The 25,211-nt window shown below is 38.5% G+C and overlaps 1 protein-coding gene across 2 annotated transcripts in view; it reads left to right on the plus strand.

The window, feature by feature from the left end:
* Positions 1–25,211, plus strand: part of pcxb (pyruvate carboxylase b) — a 312,844-nt gene that overhangs the window by 279,349 nt on the left and 8,284 nt on the right. For both annotated transcript variants that reach the window (XM_041985524.1, XM_041985525.1), the window contains exons 20-24: positions 423–580; positions 986–1,072; positions 9,273–9,452; positions 12,893–13,067; positions 14,333–14,406. In XM_041985524.1, the coding sequence (XP_041841458.1) occupies positions 423–580; positions 986–1,072; positions 9,273–9,452; positions 12,893–13,067; positions 14,333–14,406 (674 nt within the window). The remainder of the gene's footprint in view (positions 1–422; positions 581–985; positions 1,073–9,272; positions 9,453–12,892; positions 13,068–14,332; positions 14,407–25,211) is intronic.

The following is a 25,211-nucleotide window of genomic DNA, read 5'->3' on the forward strand; positions in this document are numbered from 1 at the left end:
ATTTCTTTTTTTTTTTTTTTTTTTTACCAAGATCACAGTTGAGCCACAGAAACACAGAGGTTCTTCTATAGTTATAAAATGTAGGTTTTGTCAGTTTGTTGTTTATATTTGTGATATAGCATCTTCTTTATTTTTAAGGTAAAACCTTAACTGGGGCAGAGGGTCATAAATATAAACACAAGATCTTTTTATAAGTATTACAAAATATTCAGGAACTTACATGGACAATCAACATAAAAATGCAAAAAGAAGTGTAAGCTTACCTTACATGTACCTCCCTGTAATATTTATTTTTAAAATGTGCCGTTTTGGCTTCTTCTACCATTTGGTTGCAGGATTGAGGCCCTGGTAAAGTACACCGACTTAAACATATGCTTGTGGAAACCACTGATTTGATGACAGTTTACCATCTTGCGTTGCAGGCATTGCTCTAGAAAAGGTGTTTGACTACAGTGAATATTGGGAAGTAACCAGAGGCTTGTACGCTCCGTTTGACTGCACTGCCACCATGAAGTCAGGCAACGCTGACGTCTACGAGAACGAGATACCTGGAGGACAATACACCAACCTTCACTTCCAGGTACATTGAGCTGCGGTTGTTTGTATATGACTTGTAAATTTAACAGGGACTGACATAATTCACGTTTTTTTTGTTAGTAACTGGGTGGAGAATAGGATAATCTGTTTATCTGGCAAGATTAGCTTGTAAATGGTACATTTATCAAAGCTTAAAGCTTGGAAAAAAGTATTTCAGTATGGCAGAGTTTCAAATATGACATGGGAATGAGGTGGTTAAACTAAAATGAGAATTGTAGTTTACAGTAGGATCCAACAGTGACCAGTATAACTTTGGATGACACTTAATGCATTATATACTACATGCTTGGCCAACATTCTTTGCCTTATTCTTTCAATATTAGCTAATAAAAGGATTCTGTTTACTGCTCACTCCTGCTGTCTTTTGTTTCATTCTGGCTCATTGCAGGCTCACAGTATGGGACTGGGAAATAAGTTCAAGGAGGTGAAGAAAGCTTACACTGAAGCCAACAAATTGCTGGGAGACCTTATTAAGGTGAGACAAGAAGATAAAACAAATGTCTTTTTTCTTTTGTCCTTTTTCTTTTCCAGTTTCAGCATTGGTTTACTTTTAGCCGCAGAGCAATGTAGGTGTAAAAATCTGCAAGTAGACAGATGAGACTTCATCACAATTTCTACCGTCACTAATGCCAGAAAATCCTGATTATAGTTTTCAGATCAAGATACTTTATAAATTCATTTATTTTCAAAGTAATACCCCCAATTTAAGGTTTTACATTAAAGGAAGTCGGAACCTATTAAAATAACAATGAGGAAATGATTGGTCTGCTTTTTTCCTGTTTGCATGCACACAGTAAACCACACAGTGATGCTTCTTTACAGCCTTCAGTTCCTTAAAAATTAAGACATTGTCTGCTGAAAACTCAAATTTTAGTTTGGCAAACACCTTTTCCTCATAAGTCCCCTCTCCCCATGTTCTCCATCAATTCAATTAAGACTCTGCAGGCCTCACTGCACAAGCCAATGTTGTCTCAATGTGTCTACCTTGTTGTAAAGGTGACTAATAATACACAATAATACAACACTGCCTGGCATTATTAAGGGGGATAAATAATCATTTTCCATTTGGTTTGTGAAGTTTGGGCACTGGCTCCATCAGGACCAAGTATTTATTTGATATTCCTCCTCTGGCAGAGCGGACTTGGACTGCATCTGTTAAGCTGCTGCTCTGTCTTAGCTTGGCTGAGTCAAATAATCCCAGATTAAATCAGGTGCACCCACTGCTCTCTCCTGTTGAAATTCACTTTAAGCTGTGCTCTTTGTTTGACCTTTCTTACTTTCCTATGGGTAGTTATCTTGTTGCACCATCCTTTCAATAATTTTTCTTTTTACTTCGCAGGATTTTACCTCCAAAATGGCTCATTTTTTCCTGTCTTAACACTGGGCTCATTTTTCTTGTCACTTTCCAACAAGTTCAGCTGAAGCAGGCTCATGTAGTGATACTCAGTTTCTCTCTCTGTATAACCTACTTTTTAATTAGTCTAACTTCAATCAATAATTTTTGGGTTGACCCATCCCCCAACCACACATTGATCGTAGTCATGGAGAGGAGCTCAATTACAAATGCTGCAGTTAACAGTTTTATTCACAGAGCTTACCTCCTGCCTGCTTTTTGGTTTTTCATTATCTTTTATTAGTTACTTTGTTATTCTTCCTTCATTATTTACTATCGCAGCTTGGTAATAGATTCATCCCTCTTCTCCTGCACTCACATTTTAATTATTTTGCTCTGTTGTGGCTTTCTCCTTCTTTTTATCAAGCTACACTCTTATTTTTCTTCCTCACCTTTCTGCTCCCCATTCTGTTGCTGCTTTACACAATTACATTCCCCTGCCTTCTTTCTTATTTGGTCGTGTCTCGTCATAGACACGGCCTTATAGACTTTCTATTACTCAACCACGTCCTTGTCTCTTCTTCTTTGTTGTTGTTTTATTTTTGTGTCTTTCTCTCAATTTTCAGTCTCTTGTCCCCTCTTCCTAATTTTCTTTCCCTATCTCTCTTTTTCTAATCAATTCTCCCCCCCAACCTCTCCTACCCTCTCCCCATGTTCTCTATCAATTCAATTAAGACTCTGCAGGCCTCACTGCACAAGCCAATGTTGTCTCAACGTGCCTATGGGTTCTACTGTGTGCTCTGTTGTGTCCTGTTAGCTTGGCTGTGGCTATGTCTTTCACACTGTCAGCTTGTCGATAATGGGGAGGGAAACTGCTCGTCAGATACAGACATAAAGGGGATGCACCATATAATGAGCTGGCATCTTTTTTTTTTGCAAGTTGACACCTTCTCATGGGATCTTAATGAAATGTCTGACATGTTTTGGCCAGAATATGGCAGAGACTTGCCACTCTTCCTTTTAAAACTATGATTTCCCAGCCTTTCTCCTTGCAACTGGTTTTAGGCTGTCAAGTGAGCATCTAGATTCCACTGCATCCCTCTTTTCTGCTGGATGTGTCTAAATCAAGATCTTTCCTACAGCATCAGGCTACACTGCAAATATATACTGCATACAAATTGCACTCCAAAACTCTTAAAGCATGTTTGGAGCATTTAAGATTGCACACGGTACCTTGTCTGAGAGCTAATGCTAGCTCAAACTTAAACTCAGCATGTTAAAGAAATAAAATGGCAATTTTATTTTCAGATAATTGCATTTCCTTCATCTGTAGCTGGACTATGGATAGGTAGTATCTTATCCTTCTTTTAGGTACATCTCTTCAGGAGTTGTGTATAAAACCAGCCCGAGGTATTAAAACACAAAGCTGGCAAAATTCAGACACACTTGATCACATTGCTTCAACCCTCACCTCCCCGGACTGGCTCCCTGTCAGGCTGAGGATTGATTTTAAGATTTTATTATTAGTTTTTAGATCTGTACATGGTTTGGCCCTACATATTTGACATTTTTTCATGATGTCCCTTAATTTCCACACAACTTAAGAAAAAAAAAGATCTATTCCCAAAAGTAATTTTAACATTAAATATGAACATTTACATTAAAGAGGCTGTTTGCTTTGGTAAGTTAATTAATTCATGTTTTAGTGTCGTCTCCTCCATCCAAGCTGACAGAACTGCTTCTTAACCCATATGAAACTAATGCAACATGTTTGCTGCTTCTTTTTTAAAATATTGATAAACATTAAAGCCAAATCAATAATTTACAATGAATGGGTTTCATTTAATGTTTTTTAGATAATTCACAAGCTGACAGTAGGGCTGGGAATCATTACTAATTTCCTGAATCGATTCACAACGACCTATTTCCATTCAATTTCGATTAAATCCGATTCGATTTTGATTCATTTACAGTTAACTATGTAACACCACCTATTTTCCTTGAATATTAAAAACATTCTCAGGTAACTTTTTTTTTTTAAATTTTATAAAACACTGAGTGCATTTACTTGACAATCAAAATCAGTTATCTGGCAGTAATCAGATTACTGTAATAATCTGATATATCTACATTTATTTCTGAAGTACCATAACAATACAGTGTTTCCCCAGATTTAGAGTCAGAAAAAAAACACAGGACAGAACAAATGTGTTGTTTTATGAATCAATATTTGATTTATTTCATTTGAATCGATTAAAATTGATTTATTTTTTACCCAGCCCTAGCTGACACAAAATATTTTACTAACAGTTTTAGGTTTTCCAAGAAAAGGCTCACATTAGAGGCATTAAAATTCGGCAGGACTGGAAAAATCAGAATAAAATGGTCATAAGTCTGATTTTAACATAATTTTTAATTTCAGATGTGTGCAGCTGAGTATAACCATTACACTGCTCGCAGAGCACCCACAGCAAATTTATAAAATCTGCACAAATCCATTGATGTAATCTAAATTTAAAAGGGAATGAAAATATGGTAGCCTCCCCATGTTCACAGCACTAATGCTGCTTTAATCATTTTGTTGAAAAACTTTTAGGTCAGATCAAATCTGTCTTCACCATCACCCGGCAGTCATAAAGTTTGCATGTACAGTAGTTGAAGAACATTGTTGGTGACAGTGGATGTTTCACACACTACGTGCTTGCTCTAAGGGAGAAGGAGCTCTGAAAGACAGGGCAGTGAGTAGATGATGGATATGAGAGCTGAAAATGTGAAAGAAGATCCGTTTTTACCCCTGAGTGCATTTTATCTAAGAGTGAGAAGTTTGGGCATGAATTTAAACATTGGTTAAGGCTGTTTAATGTGTGAAATTATATTGATTCATATCAGCAGCCACAGAACTGATAGGTCATATCATGATGTCTTGTACTGTTTTGCACCTGCAATGTAGTCAATACTCAATCCCCAGACAAGAGTTTCTGGTATTTGGTGCTTTTTTTTAGCCAGCTTCAAATACATGACTTCTGTATTTTGAATGTAAATAATGTATAACTCATTTTTATACTGTAATATTTTTCTTATAGTGTATGTATACATGTGAACACTAGTAGCGTACGGCAAACAAAGGCAGTGCTAAACTCTCAACTTGCTTCAGGGAACCTTGAAAATGGAGAGGAGCTGGTCAATAGACAAGGACCCAATTTCTACACTGAAATATGTCATGTATATTTCATCTTCCATTAGATGCCAGCCTTTTCCTTTTGTTATCCTGTACCATGTAGTACCGCCCTGTAAAGACCACAGTGTTGTAAATATCTGAATAGTATGATGCAAAAGCCGAAAACCATCTTTGCCACAGGATAGTTGTAAAAATTCGTCTCTTTTAGTTCTAAAACTAGTCTGTATCACTGTTGCTTGAAGGCACATTTGTTAAAGCAACAGAAAAATCAAGTAAAACCCACATGAGCAGATGCCCAAAGGTGCTGTTTTAACAATGTATTCCCCAACAGAGCTAGGAATGCTGCAACACCTTGTACATTACAGGAAAGTGTGTCTGCTTAATTGGCATTAACTTAGGTGTCACAGGAGATAAAATTTACCAAGTTTCTAAAGCCTCTTCCTGTATTTTGTGGCTTGCATTTTGTGCTTGTTTTGTTGTTTTCCTCAACTTTTCCTCCTCGTCACTCAGCTTAATCTGTCGCAACAGGAGCTTGTCAATGTAAACGGTACATTTGTGTTTGTTCTGTCTTCCTCACTTTCTCTGTCGCTCTCCTTTTGCAATTACAGGCACGTATTCACTTGCCTCCACTCTCTCAAACGCACACAGTCTCTGATGCTTGGAGGTGGAGCACGCCTTGTATTGCCTGTGGGGCTGCAGATGTCGACGGCTCTTGTCTGTTTGCCTCTTCCTCTCCTTCTATTGCTTAATCTGCCCATGCCTTTATTTCTCCCTCTTACTAGCCCTGTCACTCTCTTCGTCACCCTGTCTGCTATCTTTCCATCTCCAGTCTCATTTTGTCTCATCTACTCCTTCATTACTCCCTCCCACCTTCTTTCATTTCGATTAGACTTCCTTCATATATCTCTGATCTTTCTATCATCTCTCCCCTCCGCCTCTCCTTTTCTGAGCCTCTTGTTATCAGTCCTCTCTCCTGTCTCCTCCTCTTCTGACAGGTACCATTCTTCACTGCTCCTGGCTTGGCTGGCTTGTATTATTGTGTGTGTGTGTGTTGTATTTGTCTTCCTTCTCACACACACTCTCACAGATGCACACTGGCTGTTCTGGATGATATAATCCTTTGCCCATTAGGGAAGTCCAGGTTTGGATAGAGTTGCATTTCAAAGCAAATTTGAGCAAAGTACACAGACACAAGCCACGACGGCATACACACACAAATGTCACCTCCAAACCTTGACACAGACTCATTTTCTCACATTTTCTACTGTATCGTGCTTCTACTGCCAGGAATGTGGACTCATGCATTTCCACTTAATGGGTGCTGTACATTAGTGGAAGTGAGAGAGACGTACAGACAGTAGAAGAGGTGTTGAAGAGAGCAGAAAGAAGTGACTGAGGGTGGAAAAGGGTTTCTGAGAGCAATGAGTCCTAGCTTTAATATGTTCTAAATTCAGCTAAAATGCATTACATCTGAGAAGTTCATTTCTTTCATTTAAGTGGCTTCAGATAATCTTAAATGGAAAATATCCACAGATCTTTTAACACAACACAAATAAATCTGACCCCTACAACTACTCAGCTGATCCCTATAAACTGAGTTAAGTTTATGAAGACTTCAGTGACTCTGTGGCATGTCATACAGCAGCTCAAGTGTCACATTTACATATCTATATAGCAACAAATTGAATATAAACATCTGCATTTCTATGAAAAAGAATTCCCTACCACCACCTGGAAGGGGAAAATTGTGGTTTTGAGTGACATCCCTGAGTGTGTCTATAGGTGAAGCCTTTTATTTAGGTTTAGATACCAGTAAATAGTGATAACTTCCCTTTTGAGATCACTCCATTTTTCATCTAGCGGCATCATCGGATCATAATTATACAGTATGTCCAATAACTTTGATTGATGGCCCGTTATCTGCCACACTACTGAGATTCTTCTCCTCTGTGAATTGTGTTAGTTCACATTGCAGCAAACATCAATAAGATCTTAAGGAACAGCATTTTCCCATTTTTACTCTCTCTATACTAAAAATTTACATAACATGAAATCTCACAGGGCTTATTTGGGCGCATCTGTTTGCACCATCATAAATTACACATTCAAGAGAAACGCCTACAAAATAATTTGCCTATTGCAGATATTTAGTCACCACACCAGGCTTATGGTACATTTAAAGAATAAACAAATTATGAAACCAGCCTCTCTAATTCACACAGAAACAGTATTTTCTGATCAGACAAGGATGTGACTTTACTCACTCACTCATTTTAAAAATATAGAAAAACTCATACATCACATATAGCCCAAACACGGCAGATCATTTATTTTCCTGTGAGTGATTCACCCAGAGAGAGCTGGGGGCAGATGACTCATCAAATATTAACACTCTTGATGTCACTATGGATAAAAGAAAATAATTATTTGCCAGATGGGATGGAGGAAAGAGGGATGAGAACAGGACTAAGTGGATCATTGAGGGAAGCGTAAAAGGTCAACATCTTGATTTTAAGTGCAAAGAAGGAACAAAGACAGATGCGATTTATAGAGCTGAATAATAACTAATGAGAAACTAATTTTAACTCTGGGAAAAAGTGAGAGGAAGGAGGCTGAGAAGGAATGCTGGGTGCTGATGCTCATGTTTTATATAGATTTTAAGTGAATCAGTTGTGAGGTTTTGTTTGGCAGCTATACCAACTTAATGGCCTCTCAAGGGATTTCAACAGCCCATCCAAATCCCTTAAGCTTTTCTGTAAACAGTTACTTTGTAAGAGAAATCAATCATTATCTCCTCTATTCAAACCTCAGTCAAAGTGAGCATTAGGTGTTGTAGCAGGGAGATGTAGAAGAAAAGTGCACGCTTGTCTCAATCAGCAGGAGGCATTTCTTTCTTGTATCAATCTAACAAGCGCCCAAACCCCAAAGGATTGTAGTAATCCCTGAGGGAAGTGTGTGCTTTATGACTCACTTGGGATAATTTGTATGTCTCAAAGAGGTGTCAAATGTTTTGTTAGGGAATTCTTTGAGGAATGTCAACTTTATCCATATTTGTTCATCCATTCTCTTTCTTCTTCCTCCTTCAGAGTGCACTAATTGCCAGGAAAATAGGCATCTTGTAGAGTGTAGGCCTGCATTTTGTTCTCCTTCATTCCCCAGCTGTCAGCGCTTCAGTGTACAGCTCATCAGCTGTGGGTTGTGTTTTGAACGCGACCCTGGCCCTCTGCTGGCTAGAGTTCAAATGTTGGAGCCATTATATTTTATCAGCTACTCGTGTTTAATAAAACCTGCAGGACTGAGCACAAAACTGGGTTATCTGAGTGTGTAACAAAGTTTCTGAGACATTAAATTACCTCTTCCTCCTTCAAATTGGTAAATTACCTGATGGAAGTCAACAGAAAGCCTTAAATCTGCGTTTGCATTCGTGACAATGGACGAGTAATGCTTCCAATTGATATTCGCATCAGTGTCCTGTTCCAGTCAAAAGACTCCACTTATCACCATTATGGTAATAGGGAGTGCTATTACCATAATGATATGCCATTATAAATAATGAAAAAAAGAATACGTGTGATTTTTAATGAATGTTTCCTGCACTCTTTCTTGTTCCCTCTTTGTTTTGTGGTTTACTCTGTTTTCACAGATCAGCCATGTCTAGTTTAGTTCATGGCAATCAATCCAAATGATCACTGGTGTAACCTTCTTTCATTCTTTTCTCTGGGTTACTCAGTGCTAAATCTTTATTTAAACAAAGAATCTGTCACCACTTGTAATGCACAGTCCTGCCTGTGAAACCACCCTGCAGTACCGTACAGAGACTCATTGTTGCCTTAGAGACAAAACCAGCAGCTTCTAGTTTTAGTAGAAAAGAAGATGAAACCCGTAGAAAAATTCCTCACTTACGTTGAATATGGTCTTTTTGTGAAATGCTGATGCTGATATTTAAAGGCCAGGGGAAAGAAATATGATATCTTCTTCTTGGCCTGAGCAAATTGAGTTATTGCCTGCGTCCTGAGGATCTGGCTCACCTTATTCTGAGTCAGTGATGAAAGAGAAACCTAACTGATTGCTAAAGCAGGCTAGGATCTGTTCTTCTGTTCAGCCAAGAGGGGATTTAATACTCCCAATAACAAATGATAGTTCTAACTGTACTTTCTTTCTTAGGTGACTCCATCTTCAAAGATTGTGGGTGATCTGGCTCAGTTCATGGTGCAAAACAACCTGACCAGGGCAGAGGTTGAGGAGAGGGCGGACGAGCTGTCCTTCCCGCTGTCTGTGGTCGAGTTCCTGCAGGGATACGTAGGGATCCCCCATGGAGGCTTTCCTGAGCCGTTCCGATCTAAGGTACTGTGGTTCACTCTGTATTTATACATACAACTGTAATGGTAGTTTAGATTTAAAAATAATTTGCAGTCTCGTACCCTAATATGTAACAAAGATATAAAAATAAACACATGCTAAGTAGTCCATGCAAAAACACATCTCCATGTTCAGATTGCTTACACAAACCAGCATATGAAAACCCATACATGCTTGGTTTCGTCTGACAGACGAGAAGCTGCTTCAAAGACAGCTGTTATTGCTCCTCATCTTATTTTTCTTTACATCTATCAACTTCTCTCATCTACCTTCCTCACAACTCCAGACATCAGTATATAGACTGAGGAGCTTGAAGCCTTCTTGTTCTAAAATCTGGCTGACAGGTTTGGTGTATTTGACATTTACAAAAAAGAAAGTTGACTGTTTTATTTTTCATGAGGAGTAATGAGATAGTCCTCCCCACACTTGCAGACACACTGGTATACACTGAAATATCTGGTCTGCAATATTACATGCTCTTTCTAAAGGTCAGATATTTTGTCATCCCCGGTGGCTGCCAACAGGTTTCATATGCACAGTTACAGCACATTTTTCTACAGAAACTGAAATATTTTATCTGTTCTTTCCTTTTTTTTCCCCCCTACCGTGTCAAATTCATTTTTAGATTCAGTTTTTCTCTTGGTTTATTTCCTAAGTTGCATCATTATAGCTGTCCATCCACTTGTACGTGTAGTCATCTGCTCGCTTTCAACCTGCAATCATCTTCATTCTTTGTTTGCCTCTGTGAAACAAACTTCTGTCATCCTGCCAACCTTCTCATTTCTGTCTTTGATTCTGTATTCCTGGAGAAAACATGATCAAATCTTAGTCATTTAGCTTCTCAAGCAGTTCCATCCTTGGTATTATTTGTATGTTTTTTCCCAGTTTTGGTATGGAAACTCCAGCCTTCAGCTACCAATTACTGTTATTTGGTCTGTCACATTTATCAAAGAATGTGGAACAGGAGTTTTATCAGTGATTAAGAATGGACAGATTATATGTATATATATATATTCATGATTTTTTGCTTAATATTTTCTTTTTTGTAGTTTAATTGTATTAAGTGTAGGTTGTTTTCTAATTAGGAGTCTGTAACATTTCGCAACACTTTTAACTTTCTAAATGTTTTCCTCCACACGCTTCATTAATAGACATTAATATCTGACAGTAAGCCAGCATGGGATCAGCCAGCAGCAGCTTTGTACATTTCATTTCCAGCCTGGTCGTAAAACAGAGGTGTTCATCTCTTGCTCTCAATACATCTGGGAGCTGCCGCTGTGAGAGGACCAAGCCCCTATCTGAGTGCTTTTGGACAGGGGAGGGGCCTGCACAGCACCCATTCCTCATTGAGAAAAATAAACTACGTTTCATTTTTCCAAAAATCTCCAATACTGCCAGAAAAAGTTGCTGGATTTTTCACTAGTCGCTTTTTGAGAAAAAAGTCACTAGAGGGGTCTGAAAACTCGCTAATTACAGCGACAAAGTCGCTAAGTTGGCAACGCTGCACACACCTTGTTGGTGTGAGTGTGCCCTGTTGAGGTGAGGCAGAGTACTGTTTGCTTCACCTGCTGACTTTTCTCTGCACTTTATTGTACGATAAACAGGAATTCTTCTCTCACAAATACATTAAAGACATTACACAGACTGTAGAGAGTCATGATGTGTAACAAATATTTCTGTGAAGTTAATATTGCCAACATGCTGAGGAACAGAAACAGGCACGTGTCATGCAACCCAGTTTGTATTGGATCACGCAGTCAGAGTTGAGGCACAGCTCGCCACTGCCTCCACCGGGGTTTCTGCCCTGGATTTCATCAGGAAATACTCAAATTCAGCTATGTCAAATACGTCTAGTCATAATGAAAATGCATTTTAACACATCAATGGAAATATTTAATTTTTTATTGACTTTTTTCTTTTTTGTCATGGCAGGCGAGGCACTGCTTCACCTGCCTCTCCTGACCACATGTCACTGATGCAGTGGGAAGAAGGCCAACAGAAAGAGGGTGAAAATTAAGACTAGATCATTTTTATAAATACTATAAATGTAATATATCCCTCAGATCAGCACACTTGAAACACAAAAAGAAAAACCATTGTTTAAATAAAAAAGGGGGGGGAGGGGGTGTTCAGGGTTTTCAAGAAAAATCAGGAAGATCAACAAACCTTTGAGGGAAGAGTTTCATCTGTTAATGCAGATACACCGTAACTATCTGTCTGTGTTTCCCATTTCAACAATCAAGCAGTTTGTGTAAGACATCCTCAGAGGAGACTGTTAATGAGCAGGGACTCCAGTGAGCCTGCCATCTTTGAAGTGTCTCTCACACACACAAATTAGTCAGCTATCTTTGAACTGTTAGCTCTGTGACTAATAGCATTGCACAGAGTCCTTTGTCTGCATATTTCTACAAGACTCACATGCACTAAAAGATATGATGCAGTACACACTGGATGTCAAATGGTATTCAAACACAACAAATTTAACACACATACATACACAGTGTGTACCCACTCAGGAGGCATTTTGCATTGTATGTCTTTAACTTGATGAACACAGCACAGCTTACACACAATTAACAAATATATGTGAGCTTAAGGCGATGAGTAGCAATGATTCTTTTAAACAAAGTCTGACACACATAAAATCTGTAGGTTTGTTAGAAGCTTATTGTGTTTGCATATTTCCAGACATTTCAAGAAGTACTGAATAAATAGGTTAATTGTATGGAGATTCCTTCTCCCCTTTTCTGATTCTGCACATTCTTTGTTGAGGAATAAACTAGAGGGATAGCTCTTTATTTTAATAGCCTGTAGGTAGACTGCTGTATCTTGACAATAATAACACCAACTAGGAAACATTGTTAGCATTTTAGTGACTTTATATTTTAGGGTGCAAACAAATGTTATGACCATTAAAATGTCATATTGATCGTTCTGCAGCAGCCTCTGAGTCCTTTTTGTTTTCTGGATTGTTTTTTATTTTCTAAGCTTTTGGTTTACATACAACCACTTTCAGATATGTTCACATTTAAAAGAACTTATATAATAATATTTAGTTCAGAATTAAAAATAACGAGTTATTTTCTTTTAAGAGCAACTCTGGATTATTCTCCTGATATACTATGCAAGCACAAAATGTGAGTATTTAATACTGATAACCAACGCCTTGAGAATTGAATTGTGATTAAAAAGGTTAGTTTTAGTATTTACCCTGTTTGTGGGCATTGGCCCTGGGCCGGGTGGCCCGGCTATTCTGGGACGGGCTGCTTCATTCTTCCTATAGAGATCTTACAAATGGCAAGAGAATTGTAAATGACTTCCCTTCCTCTAATACCAGGCATAATTTTTCCTTCTATCTTTCTTTATTTTATCCTCACAATTTTTAAATACACAACTTAACAACTTTTCTGTTTCAACCCAACCAGGTGCTGAAGTCTCTTCCTCGTATTGATGGCCGTCCCGGTGCCACTCTGCCACCAATGGACTTCAAGACCCTGGAGGAGGGTCTCCGAACCTCTCACAGTGACGATATCACCCCTGAGGACGTGATGTCAGCAGCTATGTACCCCAAAGTGTTCCAGGAATTTAAGGAGTTTACATGTAAGCTGACAGACTTGATAACTTATGTTCAAGCTTTTCTAAGCATTGAAGTGCAAAAATCAACATGCATTATTGGTGTATAGACAAGGATGGACTGGCCATCTGGCATAATATATTTTTCTGGTGGGGGAACAGCATGCTGATCTGCACCCCGGTGGCTCTGTTTTTAACTGACACCAGTCTGAACCAACCAGATACTTTAAACTCTGTTTAGCTGTGTGCCAGACGTGCAGCTACCCGTCAGAACTGGGGAGGAAAATGGCCCAGAAAAACAGTGAAATAAAAGAAAAAAAAAAAGTTGCCAAATTTTCAAAAATGATCGACAGTTTGACCACAACAGGACTTTCACCAGTTGCCATAGATGATGATGAAGCTTTGGTAAACTGCGCTGCTTTAAGATCGCTGAAGTTCTGTTCTAAGTAAAGACATATTAAACGTTTAGTGTCTGTGTCCAGAGAACCGCTGGTTAACTGGTTATATTAACTGGTTATGTTCACTGGTTAAACAGTAGATCTTATATTTAGTTCTTTTAAGTCTTTTTGGTCAAATTGCATTAGAGGCAGCTTCTGGTTCTGTGTTTATTGACAATACTCAGAAAAATATCTCTAAGATTTATTTTTTTTTAGCCTAGATACTAGTCCATATGTTAATACTGATGTATGCCTCTAGATCAGAAAATACATGACTGAAATATGTGTGTGCTTATATTTGCACACACACACAGAGTGTATATAGAGTTTCTGTTGTCTGTGGACTCTGAAATCTGCAACCATTTGTAAAAGCCACTCAGTAGGAAGGTTAATTATTGCATTTTGCAGTTCATGAGCATGAAAAGAATTTAGTGTAACTTCCTTGTATACTTTAGTGGGAGTTTGCAGTAATAAAGGTCTGATTTTGGGTGTTTGATGCAGGAAGTGTCAGAGAAATTCAACTGGAAGTTGTTTTGAAGCATCAGCAGTAACATTCAGCTGCCTGGGTTAACCAAATAGCTGTATGCTGGTGGAAACTCTCTTTAAGGATGTTTAATTATCCTGCAGTTGTTTCCTCACTAAAGATTGGACACAGCCATGACCTTAAAGTCAACAGTTTTTTCTAATTACTTTCCTGATTTGAATAATTGACTCTTTTAGACTGGATGATCTTAACCGTCTGCAGATTTCGTGTGTGCCTGTGAGGACTTCCACATATTTGACTGCAAAAGTTAATGTAATTTGAGAACAGTGCTTCATAAACACACTATCTTCTGTTCATTTCTCTTTCCCCAGCTAACTTTGGCCCAGTGGATTGTCTCAGCACCAGACTGTTTTTGGATGGACCCAAGATTGCCGAGGAGTTTGAGGTACACCACTTGAAACATTTTTCATCTAAAACAGTCACATTTAAAACTCAACAAGTGTTATCAAAGATAGCTAAATCCACAGCACTGTGCAAAATGTACTGACTTTTTGTTGTTTGTGTTTAATTCATTCGACTTAATCATAATTCATGAATCATTTGTGTTCATAAAAAAAAAAAGAAGCTTTTAACTCATAAAATGAACCAATGTTGTGGCTACACATAACAGACAACTTGGCATGAACCTATTTTGCAGTGTATCTAAAGGCACTCTGTTACCAGCACTTGGCGCAAAGATGCATACTTTGTTCTTTTAGTTGCATCTAAACATAACACAGTTGGACAGACATAAAGTTTTTGTTTACACCAACAATTCCCAGGAACATATCAGCTGAAAACTTGTCATATCTCACCGTGGTGTATTATTTAAAAACAAATAATACTGGATACGTTGAGGGAAAAAAGGGTTGTAGTAGCAGGCTTACTAAATGTATACAGCGGTATATTAAAGGGATGATTTTAAGATTTTTTTTTATAAATTAAGTCAAGACCTGAAATAGGATCTTCAATTGATCCATCTACTGTTCACTAAAACCTCAGAAATGGTCTCAGTGCAAGGGTGGCGGTCAAGAAGCTATTTCTAAGAAAGAGAAGCAGGAAGAAAAGTCTGAAATACGACAGATCCAATGTTTCCTCGACCATTATTATAGAAGGTCATGCTCATTTTATTTGATCTCATTTTCTTTACAATGCCAAATGACAACAGAAGTCATTCAGGTGCTCTTCGATCTGGAAGAGGTTCATACTTTGTCGTTTTATTGAAAAGTAAACAATCTGATGTTTATCTGATTTTTCCGACAGCATGTCATAGCTGCTTTCTTCCCCGTGTTAGGTGGGATTCCTCCGTAAATCTCATATATTGGAAAATATGTGGCCTCAACCACCTGAAAATCAGAGAAAAAGATAAATGCTCCCAGGATAATGAAAACAAACACTTGTTTGATGCCAAGAAGTTTGTTTATGGTGGGAGTGCACACAGCTAACCAATCAGATCATTGTAGTAATTTCTGAGTCATATCACAGCTTAAAATCAATCCAAAATTTTTTGTGGGTTTCGTTAATATCAGCATGTTATCTGTGATGTGAACTTTAAGAATATCTAGAGGGATTTCACTGAGTAAAATAGTTTTTATTCTCTTCATCAGGATATTTCAGAAGTTGAACTTTTTTTGTCCTTTATTTTTTTTTTCGCAGCAATTCAGTAATTTCTGGAAAATTAGTCAATGATGAGGTTTGAAAATGTGACAAGACTTGATGCTACATAACTTTGCCATTATCACACGTGTTATATTCATGCTGATGTGATGTAATGGGCAGGATACGTGTTTAAACTACAGAGTTGTTGTTGATTCAGTAAAGCTGATTTTATGGTCATTTTTATCATGGAAAAGTGGGTAAATCAGCTGATGCCAAATTGGTTTTACTGATTTTTTTTGGGTGTGGGGGGGGTTTGGGTCTCGTATGCTAATGATGGTAATAATTAGCACATCACATAGGTGAAGATGTGTTAATAAAAAGACAAAATACCAAATATAGGTATAGTAAACTATTTATGTTATGTAGAGGACTAAATCAGGAGTAGGGGAGAGAGGGGAGTTCTGACTAACAGGTAAATGGGTCTGTAGCATTCACTGCCAATTATATTTCATATCAAAGTCCCTGCTGTTTTCTATAAGATTATGTCTTTTGTATATTTAATTTTAATAATTTACCCAATTATCAACATTTCTGTAACACTACTGTAATACTACATAAGTGTTATTTACAAGAAATGTTCTTTCCATCACATCAGGCGGTTACGGTTTGATTCAGTTTGTGGAGCAGAAGTAAAGTGCTGACAACACCAAGAGGCAGATGAATACAAACACTTTATCAAAGGAACAACAGAACAGGATGTCCGATCCCTCCGGTCATCAGCCTGGACAGAAACAACACATTGTGTTGATGTTTGAGAGCAAGTAAGAGAAAGACACAGAGGGCCAGTGTCTTAGACCAAACTATCCGTCACTGACTTCTAAAGATAATAAAGTCTGTTCTTCAACAGGAAGCCAGCAAATGTGGAGTCCAGTGAAGGAACAAAAAAAAGTGAATTCTTTGACATGCAGATAAATTAGTTGGATTCTGAATGAGAGAAATTTATAAGTGTATGGCACAGCTGTACAGCAACTGAATCCAAAACTAGATTATGTGTGAAGTATACATCTGTTATAAAGTGGTTTTGTAAAACTTGACATGAACTGAATCAGCAGGCCAGAAACAAGTTTTGACATCAGTGCAGTCATTAGAAATATTTTGGCATGTTCTGGTGTGCTGACTGAAAATTTTATTCAGAACAGGAGACACAGTTCGTATCCAGCTAGTGCAGCACAACAGGGGGCATTTCAGAAGGAAGTCTGACGAGTAAAACTTAGACTAAAGAGTTCAAACCTAGACTGAAGATTGAATTCAAAAGAAGCTGTTGAGACAACTGACAGACACCTTTTTGACAGATCAAAACAAAATTTAGCTTTGCAGTTGATAGGTGTGTGCATTCTGGGGTGTAACGGTAAACAAAAATCCCTGCTTGGTATGTTTAAGGAGCAGCAGAGACAGTAAAAAAGGAAAATGCAGAACATTTGGTAATTCAAAGATGGAAAATGTTGGGAAAAGTATAATCGGCCTTAGTTCTGAGGGGAAGAGGCACTCTAGTGCTGCAAACTGAAAAAGAGAAAAGAGACATGTCTAAGCAGAAGATAAATTACATTTTGAGAGATTAAATTAATTAAAATTTAAATAAAAATAATGAATTGAAAGAAAATCTAAAATAATAAACAAGCTTAGCATGTTAATCTTAAAGGGAGCAGGAAATTGAACAAAGTAATATTTCTGTAGCCTCATTATCAACACCGACTCCCCCATTTTATCACATTTTACTGATTAAAGATGTATATGAAAAAGTCTTTGAAACAGACTTTTGTTGCATGTAGGTGAGTTTCAGTTCTTTTCTCTTAAATGCAGAGAGCTTTCAAATACAAAATTGAACTTTATGTTAATACAAGAACTTTATTTCTAAAGACATTTGAAAATGCACTTTTTAAGAGAATTTCTGTAAACATTGCATGAATGTGTTAGGCGGCTGCAGGGTCAGTTGAGTCATCACACTCCTTTTGTCCTCAGCTTTTATGCCAGCAGTGTTTTTGTTTTCACTCCTTACATAAAATTTGTAAGAAGCTCTTTTGTGCACTGAATCAAATTTGCATGTAGAAGTAGATTTATGAAGCTTCTTATCTGCACTCTGCATTTTTACCAGTATGAGGGAAAATATTTGTGTAACCTGTACACACACTTTATCATAACTCTGTTCCTCCTACACTTTTTTTTTTTTTAATTAACAGTCTTTGATTCCCGTCATTATGAAGAATTCATATTTTACCGATATTGATTCAAAGCAGCCGTGTTTAATTAGTGCTTCATATCGATGCTGCAAACCAGTTTCAGACAGACCTTAACTGATTCTTGTTTTATGAGGGGCATCAGGTGCACAGTTATACTACTACTTTGGTAATATATTATTATTAAAAAAAAATCTGCTTTAATTTTGGACTGAATCAGTGAAGGGACAGACCCCCCACCATCACTTCTCCAATTAGTTTGAGGTTATTAGGTTTGAAGCAGTGGTCCTGTCCAAGCTGTGCATCTCTTTTCAAAACCTGCAACAGATAAAATATTCAACAAAAATGGCTCACCATCCACAAAAGCTTCAGTTCAAGAAGAAAAAATACAGATTTCCTAGCATTGCCTTTGGCAATATTCAGTTTGTAAACTGTAAAACCCAGTCATGAAATGTAGATCTATTTTTTGTAGTTTAGACACTATATTTACTTGTATTCATTTTTATTCTGTACAACTTGATATTAGCATAACTAGTTTTTCTGAATTTCATGAAATGGTCTCAAAACAACTGTTTTCTATCAAGGTTAACATGGATCAGAAGCTGCCTTAAGCCAGTTTTCATTTTAGCATGTTTCAGTGCAACTCCCCTTAACAGGCTGTTAAATATTTCCTTTTTCAGCCTGAAGTTGACCTGGAAGCAGTCACTGTGCAGCAGGAGCAGCTGTATGAGCAGCAACTCTTGTCTCACCATGAGGAGATATGAACAAGTAACCTCTTAGGCTCACACTGCAGCTCAATATGTTTTTTTTTTCGTTTGTTTCCTTTTTTTTTTTTTTTTTGGCCTTTATGTGACTCATTTCGGATTTTTTAATGACCGTCTGAATAGTGCTGATCCATTCTTTTTCTTTCTTTTAAATCCAACCCAGGCACGAATTAAGCACAGTAATGCAATAAGGAGAGGGATGGGGTATATTTACAATTACAAATTGTTAACGTGCGGGTCGTTCGTGTTTCATATCCTACATCGTCTGGTCGGGTCCAGATTTCCCTGGAAGATATTCACAGGTCAGATTTGGTAATTATCCTAATGGGTTCGGGCGGGTGCAGGTTGGTAAAATTGGACCTGTGCAGGACTCGGCTGAACAGACGAACTTGGCTGCGTTGTCTGTACATGCCTCGGCACAGAAGTAGGGGCCACTGCTCCGCAAAAGGCCATTGTTAACATTTGTCTCCTTTTTTCATTCATCAAGTGGGCATAATTTTATCGGTTCAGACTGGGCAGGTACTTCCATTAAATCCATAAATACTACATGACGTGTCACTTCAGAACCACATACCATTCACACTTCAGTGGGATGAAGGTTGCAGTGAAATGATAATGTGAACGACCACGCAAAAAAAAAAAAAAATCAGATCAGAAGACCTGCAGTGTGAACGTAGATGCCTTAGAGCACATTCAGACCAGGATAGCTTGCAGACTCTTTGATTGGGCAGGGAATGCCGAGAAATGTCACACCTTCATTTGATTTGGTTTGCTTTCACACTGCACTTTACTCAAGTGGACCAAAGTGCCTGGACATCTTCATGTAGTTCCTAGTTTCAGGTGGTGATGTCTGAAATGACCACTGGCCAAGAAGACAAAAATTATCTGTGCCTGGGAAAGAAAACAGAAATCGCTCCCCTATTATCTGGCTCATGCACCAGAAGTAAACAATGGAGCAACTCCTACTCCTGCAGTCTTGAGGTTTTTGTTATACTTTATTTAAACCTAATACAGTTTCCACAAGAAGCTGCATTCTGTTACTTACTCTAATTTGGCCAGAGTTTTCAGAGGGTTTGTAGAAGCGTACTGCGGTGCAGCAAGCTGAGTACCACCGGAGACTGTGGGGGCAGTGTTGAGCAGTGTAGCTGACGGGCAACCAGTCAACCAAAAGAACAAAGAAGAAAAAAAAAAGGATGCAACCTACTTAATGGCTGCATAGATCATCACTGCGCTGCCTTTTGACCTCTTTCTGATAATGTTCATTTTCGTTTTCTCATCCACTGTCAACACGTTTGCCTATGTCTAAAACTGACTTGAACCTGAAAGGTTAACTCAAAACTCTGCACTCTCCTCTAGTAGATTTATTTACTAACAGCCACGCCAAAGTAAAGGACACATGGAAGTATGAGAGCAGTGACTTTTGAAACAGATTGACTTATTTATGCATGTACAGGGAGCATAAATGGGCCTTTAGTTTCTGCTTGTCTCCTCCTGTCAGTAACAGTAATGCCTGCATTATATCTAGAAAAACTAGCCACTTCCTGTTCAGTCATCTTGTAACTGGTACTATAATTGGGCACCTCACACCCTGTCTCCCCAGCAGTTGCCGCACCTACTGCATCCTGTGTAAAAGCAGTTTCACTTGCTGACCAGCTGTGCCTCCTTAAACAATCACATAAAATGTTGGCCCAGGAACCAGATGTCTTAGAAAAATGCATTAAATCCTACTAAGTGGCCAGATTGAAAATACTGATTTCATTAACAAAAAGGTTTCAGATTTGTCACCACGTCATGTTTTTCTGTGAGGCTAGGAGAGACATTTCATACTATATATAACTCATCTTAGTTTTAGTTAGTTTTGTCCTGTTTTTCTATTTTTTCTGTCCAAAAATTTCATTCAAAGCTTTTGACCCTCTGACCATCTAATCAGCGCCCCATCAGAGCTGATGTTGTTTTAAGAACAGTCAAAACCCATCTTTTGTCATGATGATGGGCACTTCCACCAGATCAGCTCTGATTAGCAGTGCTAGTGGAGACACAGGATGAAAACATGTACGAAAAAGTGGCTTGTTAAAGGCAGCATGGGAATGGCTCTCGGGCTGAAAAAGTAGAAATGACTGATCTTACTATTTTTCCTTTTTTTATCCATAGTATTGTTGCTGTTTATGTTAAAAGGAGGCTCCCTTTAACTCCATATAATTTAATTATGTGACACATTTTTAGTGCAGATTTTATAATTGAAGAATATTACATTTTTTAAAGTTATATTTACTCTTAAAGCATCACAGAATTGTTTTCACTTAGTTTTCCAGGAAAGTCTTGAAATAATTTATTAAACTGCACTTACAGACTGCATGAAGGATATTTGATACATAATGCATCAGTGTCCTCTGGTCCCACTTTTCCTATATATTTGATAACTGAGGTCTCTAACTTAATAAATATTGATGATCTGGGAATCAAAGAAGCACAAAAAAAATAAATATCCATCCTTGAAGGAGAGGAAATTGAGGTGCTCACATGAGACCGTTTCATGCAGTTGAAACGTAAAGACACGGTGTAGGTGGTGACGTGTGTCAGGTTGTCTCAGTAATTATTAGGTGTTCCTATTAGGCACATTATTCTGGTGTTTGAACATGGCAGCTTTTGCAGTGCTGGCTGAATTGTGGAGCTACAGGAGGCCATGTCAAAGCACAGAAGAGCCCAGACAAAGGCAGATAGTCCACTTTGCTACCAAGGCAGCTTAAGTGATTTCACTGCAGATTTAAGCACCAAATCTTTGAGTACTGCACAACACTTAAATCCTGGAGTTGCTGATGTTGTGGGAATTGGATATAAAGGCTCTCACCGTAATCACTTAGCATTGTTTAGCAGTTCATTTCAACCCAGTTGCAAATTCGATGCAAGAGCCTTATCAGCAAGAATTAACAAGTTAGCCTGACAGACTGCTCCTGTATGCATGTATTAGGTGGGGGAAGCACAGGCACTTCCATTTTTATTTTTTTTTAAGTGTCATGTCAGAAATGTTCTGCAGATTAATGTGTCACTGTTGTTTCTCTGCTAATTCTGACAAACTTGGATCCCATTTAAGCACATGAGCCAATGACAACAGTGAAATGCTAAGTAGTGCACACATGCACAAATATCCTCCTACATTCAGGCGACAGTTCTGTCTATTGCTGTCATTCACCCACACATGCATAAGGCACAAACAGGAGAAGGAAAAACATTGACCTGTGTATATCTGGTGTATGACTCAGTTTTGGTATTTATTGTGTTTGACAGAAATATACACACAGATTTTCAAAAACATGGACAAATTGATGCACAATTGTGTCACTGCTAATGTAGGCAGAAACCAACCTCATTGTGGTTGTCACAGGTGACAAGTCATTTATAAAGTCTTATCAAAGATTGGATGCTAAGCATAATGTGAAAAGTGTCTCAGTCGGTAATATTATGAATGGATAAGCAGATGATTGGAAAAGATTGGTGCTTAGTGCTCGAGGGTGCTCCCTCGATAAATTCATGCAGTATGTGAGGGCTAGTAAGATGAGAGCACCATAGATGTATTGCTGAGATATGGAACATGCATAATCCAGGTATACTATCAGATGTGTGGTACCAGATGGTACAAAAGGAGGCAGCCGGGTGGTTAGTTGGGTTAGGATGAATTAAAGGAGAATCCTATTGATTTAAAAATCCATTTAAGGAGTTTATCTGACAGTGTTAAAAAATTGAACGATAAACTGATTGTGCTGACCTTTATCATGTTTACAGATAAATGTTTAAGCCCGTCTCGGAAGCCATGATAAAGATGGACCCAAATATATCAGAATTTATTAAGAAATGCCCAACAAAACAAGTTTAAACCAGATGAAGACATTGTATGACCGGCAGACTGAGCAAAGGGAGTTCACTGTTGGAGATCAGGTGTTAGCATAGTTACCTGTTGTTGGTTCACCTTTCAAGGCTGTTTGCTGGTCTGCCAAAAATTTGGAAAAAGGTATCTGACCACAATTACATAATCACCACTGTTAACCATGGGATTACAACCCAGTCATGCCATATCAATCCGTTAAAGCCTTATTACAGTCGTAGAATGCTGCATCTAAGTTAATCTCTTCAAAGCGTGCCTTGCCCTGTCTGTTATGTGCAAGCGGGCACATGAAATTTCTGCGTTTATAACTGCAAGTAGATGCCTTTTGCATAATGCAACCTTCTTTCAGAGGGTGATGAGCAGAGCAGGTGTGAGGTTTACCTGGATGAAGTAGTTTATTCTGACCCCTTGTCCACTCACTTTGAACGTATTCATGGTCTTTTACACCGGTTGGCTGAAGCACATCTCACCATTAATCTTGACAAGTGCGAGTTTGCACGAGCAGCGATGACATATCTGGTCATGTGCCCGTGTGGTTGGACAGGGTGTTGTTCAGCCAGTGCAGACTAAAATCCAGGCTTCCGGATTAAGCTGGATTTATACTCGTGTGCCGTCTTTGTCACTGCCGTCATGCGCACCTATTCCAGACCTGACATGCACCCCTGCTATGTAGACGGTCACGCGGAAGTACTCCCTTATGATTGGTCAATCTGAAGGTGGCTGCAGCACGACGCCAAAACGACGCGCACCCCCACTGCTTGAGTGCGAGAGCAAAGTCACCGGCATCAGCTACGTTGTAACGGACCACACGCAGACACCCCGCGAGTATAAATCCAGCTTTACCCCACACCCACATTAATTTGCTGGAGGATAAAACATTGTTTGGTCTTCTACTTCTCATTTGAGAGTGTCAAATCGCTGCTGTGTGTTGCTGCTGTTTTGGGGGCACCTCAGTTTGATCATCTGTTCTCTCTTCAAGTGAATGCCAGCCACGTGGGGGCGAGGTCTTTCCTCCTCCTGATGATCTAGGTTTCAATAAACCAGTAAGCTTCTTTCCTAAGAAGTTTAATTCCTACCAGTTAAACTACAACACCATTGAAAAGGAGACTCTGGCTTTGGTTTGGTCCTTGAAACATTTTGATGTTTACATGTATTCTGGCGTTTTTTTCTGTGGTGGTGTACACAGATCATAACCCGCTGACGCTTCTTCATTCCATGACGTGTCTGAATGACTGAGATCACACTGCCTGCAGCCTTCATGTGTATGAATTACCAGCAACATGTTAGTTGGTTAAGGTTATTCCCAAAACACCTCCACCTCCAACCTGTCTGGCCTTTTCTGAACGGCTGAGCTTGACGCGTTCTGGGTGTATGTTCCACCAAAAATAGACTTGTGCGTATATTTAGCGGAGAGTTGCATCAAGGTGCTTCTGGGATGCTTGTGACATGCACCACGGTGCGCCCAGTGTAAGCCAAACCATTAACTAAAATGGCCGCAAATACGTACACAGGCTGCGGGGCACACGCACCGGGTAGGAATTGGCCTTGTAACTGACGTCTGCTTGTGGGAGTGAACGCTCAGAAAGTTGCTCTGTTTCTTTTGTCAGATGGATGTCATCACAGATTTTGTGTCAGCTGGTGATTATATAAAGTTTTCCCACAAATCCAGATTCTATTCCTGATTCCAAAATTACAACTTCAGTAAATTAAAGACTGTGCAGTTTATTTTAACGCAACATAAGTACAGACTAAATGTGAATGTACTTACATGAACATAAACCAGACCTTGGTCCAGGTAGTGTAAATGAATACCTTAACACAAAATACAAACTAAAGTAGTACCAAAAACTAGTACTACAGTATGGCTACAAGCAAATAAATACAAACACTGTGACTTTACTAAAGTCAAATATAGATCTACATGGCCTGCAGTCTCTCTAAACCAAAGTAAACTAACAGCATACATGAAAGAAATGGTGCCAAGGTGCTCACGTTAAATATGCCCTGAATGATAGGATGACTGAACTGTGATGCAGCCTGGTGCAGGTAATCGTCTCGTCTTGATTAGCAAACACTACTTAGGCTCGCTGGTAGGTGGGACAGAGGAGCAGCAAACCTGGGATTAGGAGGGAGCGTGAAAGCCTCCAATCGTAAATGAGGGTCTGCATATATAATTTTACGGAATGAAAAGACTTTAATCAGCCATGAGAGGCAGGAAACGCTATGGTTCATAACACAGTGGGAGACAACAGCTGGAGCGAGTGTGGTGTTTTTTTGTTTTCTTTTACAAAAGACTTTTAAAGACTAACTTTAATAACATACTATAAGATTAAGCACAGTTGTAGTCAAATTATGTAATCCCTATTATATTCGCCTTGTAATGGGGGTTGAATAATTTAACTGGCAGCAAATGAAATAATATCCAAGTTAAAGGGAAAATATGGAAGAGATCTGAAAGGTTTGGAGGCATCAAGAAGGAATCAAAAACAGCAGAATCTTTAGCACTCTGAAATATACACAACACATATGCATTACCTATTTAAGAATAATGACTCAGATTTCTTTTTTTTTTAAACAATTTTTTCATTTTGAGCTTTGGGGAATAATATATATTGCTTAACAATGAAGGGTTTCTAGTGGACACAAAGCTTTACACTTACAGCCCTGGTTATAACATAGAAACAATAGATTAGAAGTAACCATAAGGAAGACTTAGATCAATAAGATCTCAGAT

This window comes from Melanotaenia boesemani, chromosome 5 (genome assembly GCF_017639745.1).
Source record: "Melanotaenia boesemani isolate fMelBoe1 chromosome 5, fMelBoe1.pri, whole genome shotgun sequence".
NCBI classification, from domain to species: Eukaryota; Metazoa; Chordata; class Actinopteri; order Atheriniformes; family Melanotaeniidae; genus Melanotaenia; species Melanotaenia boesemani.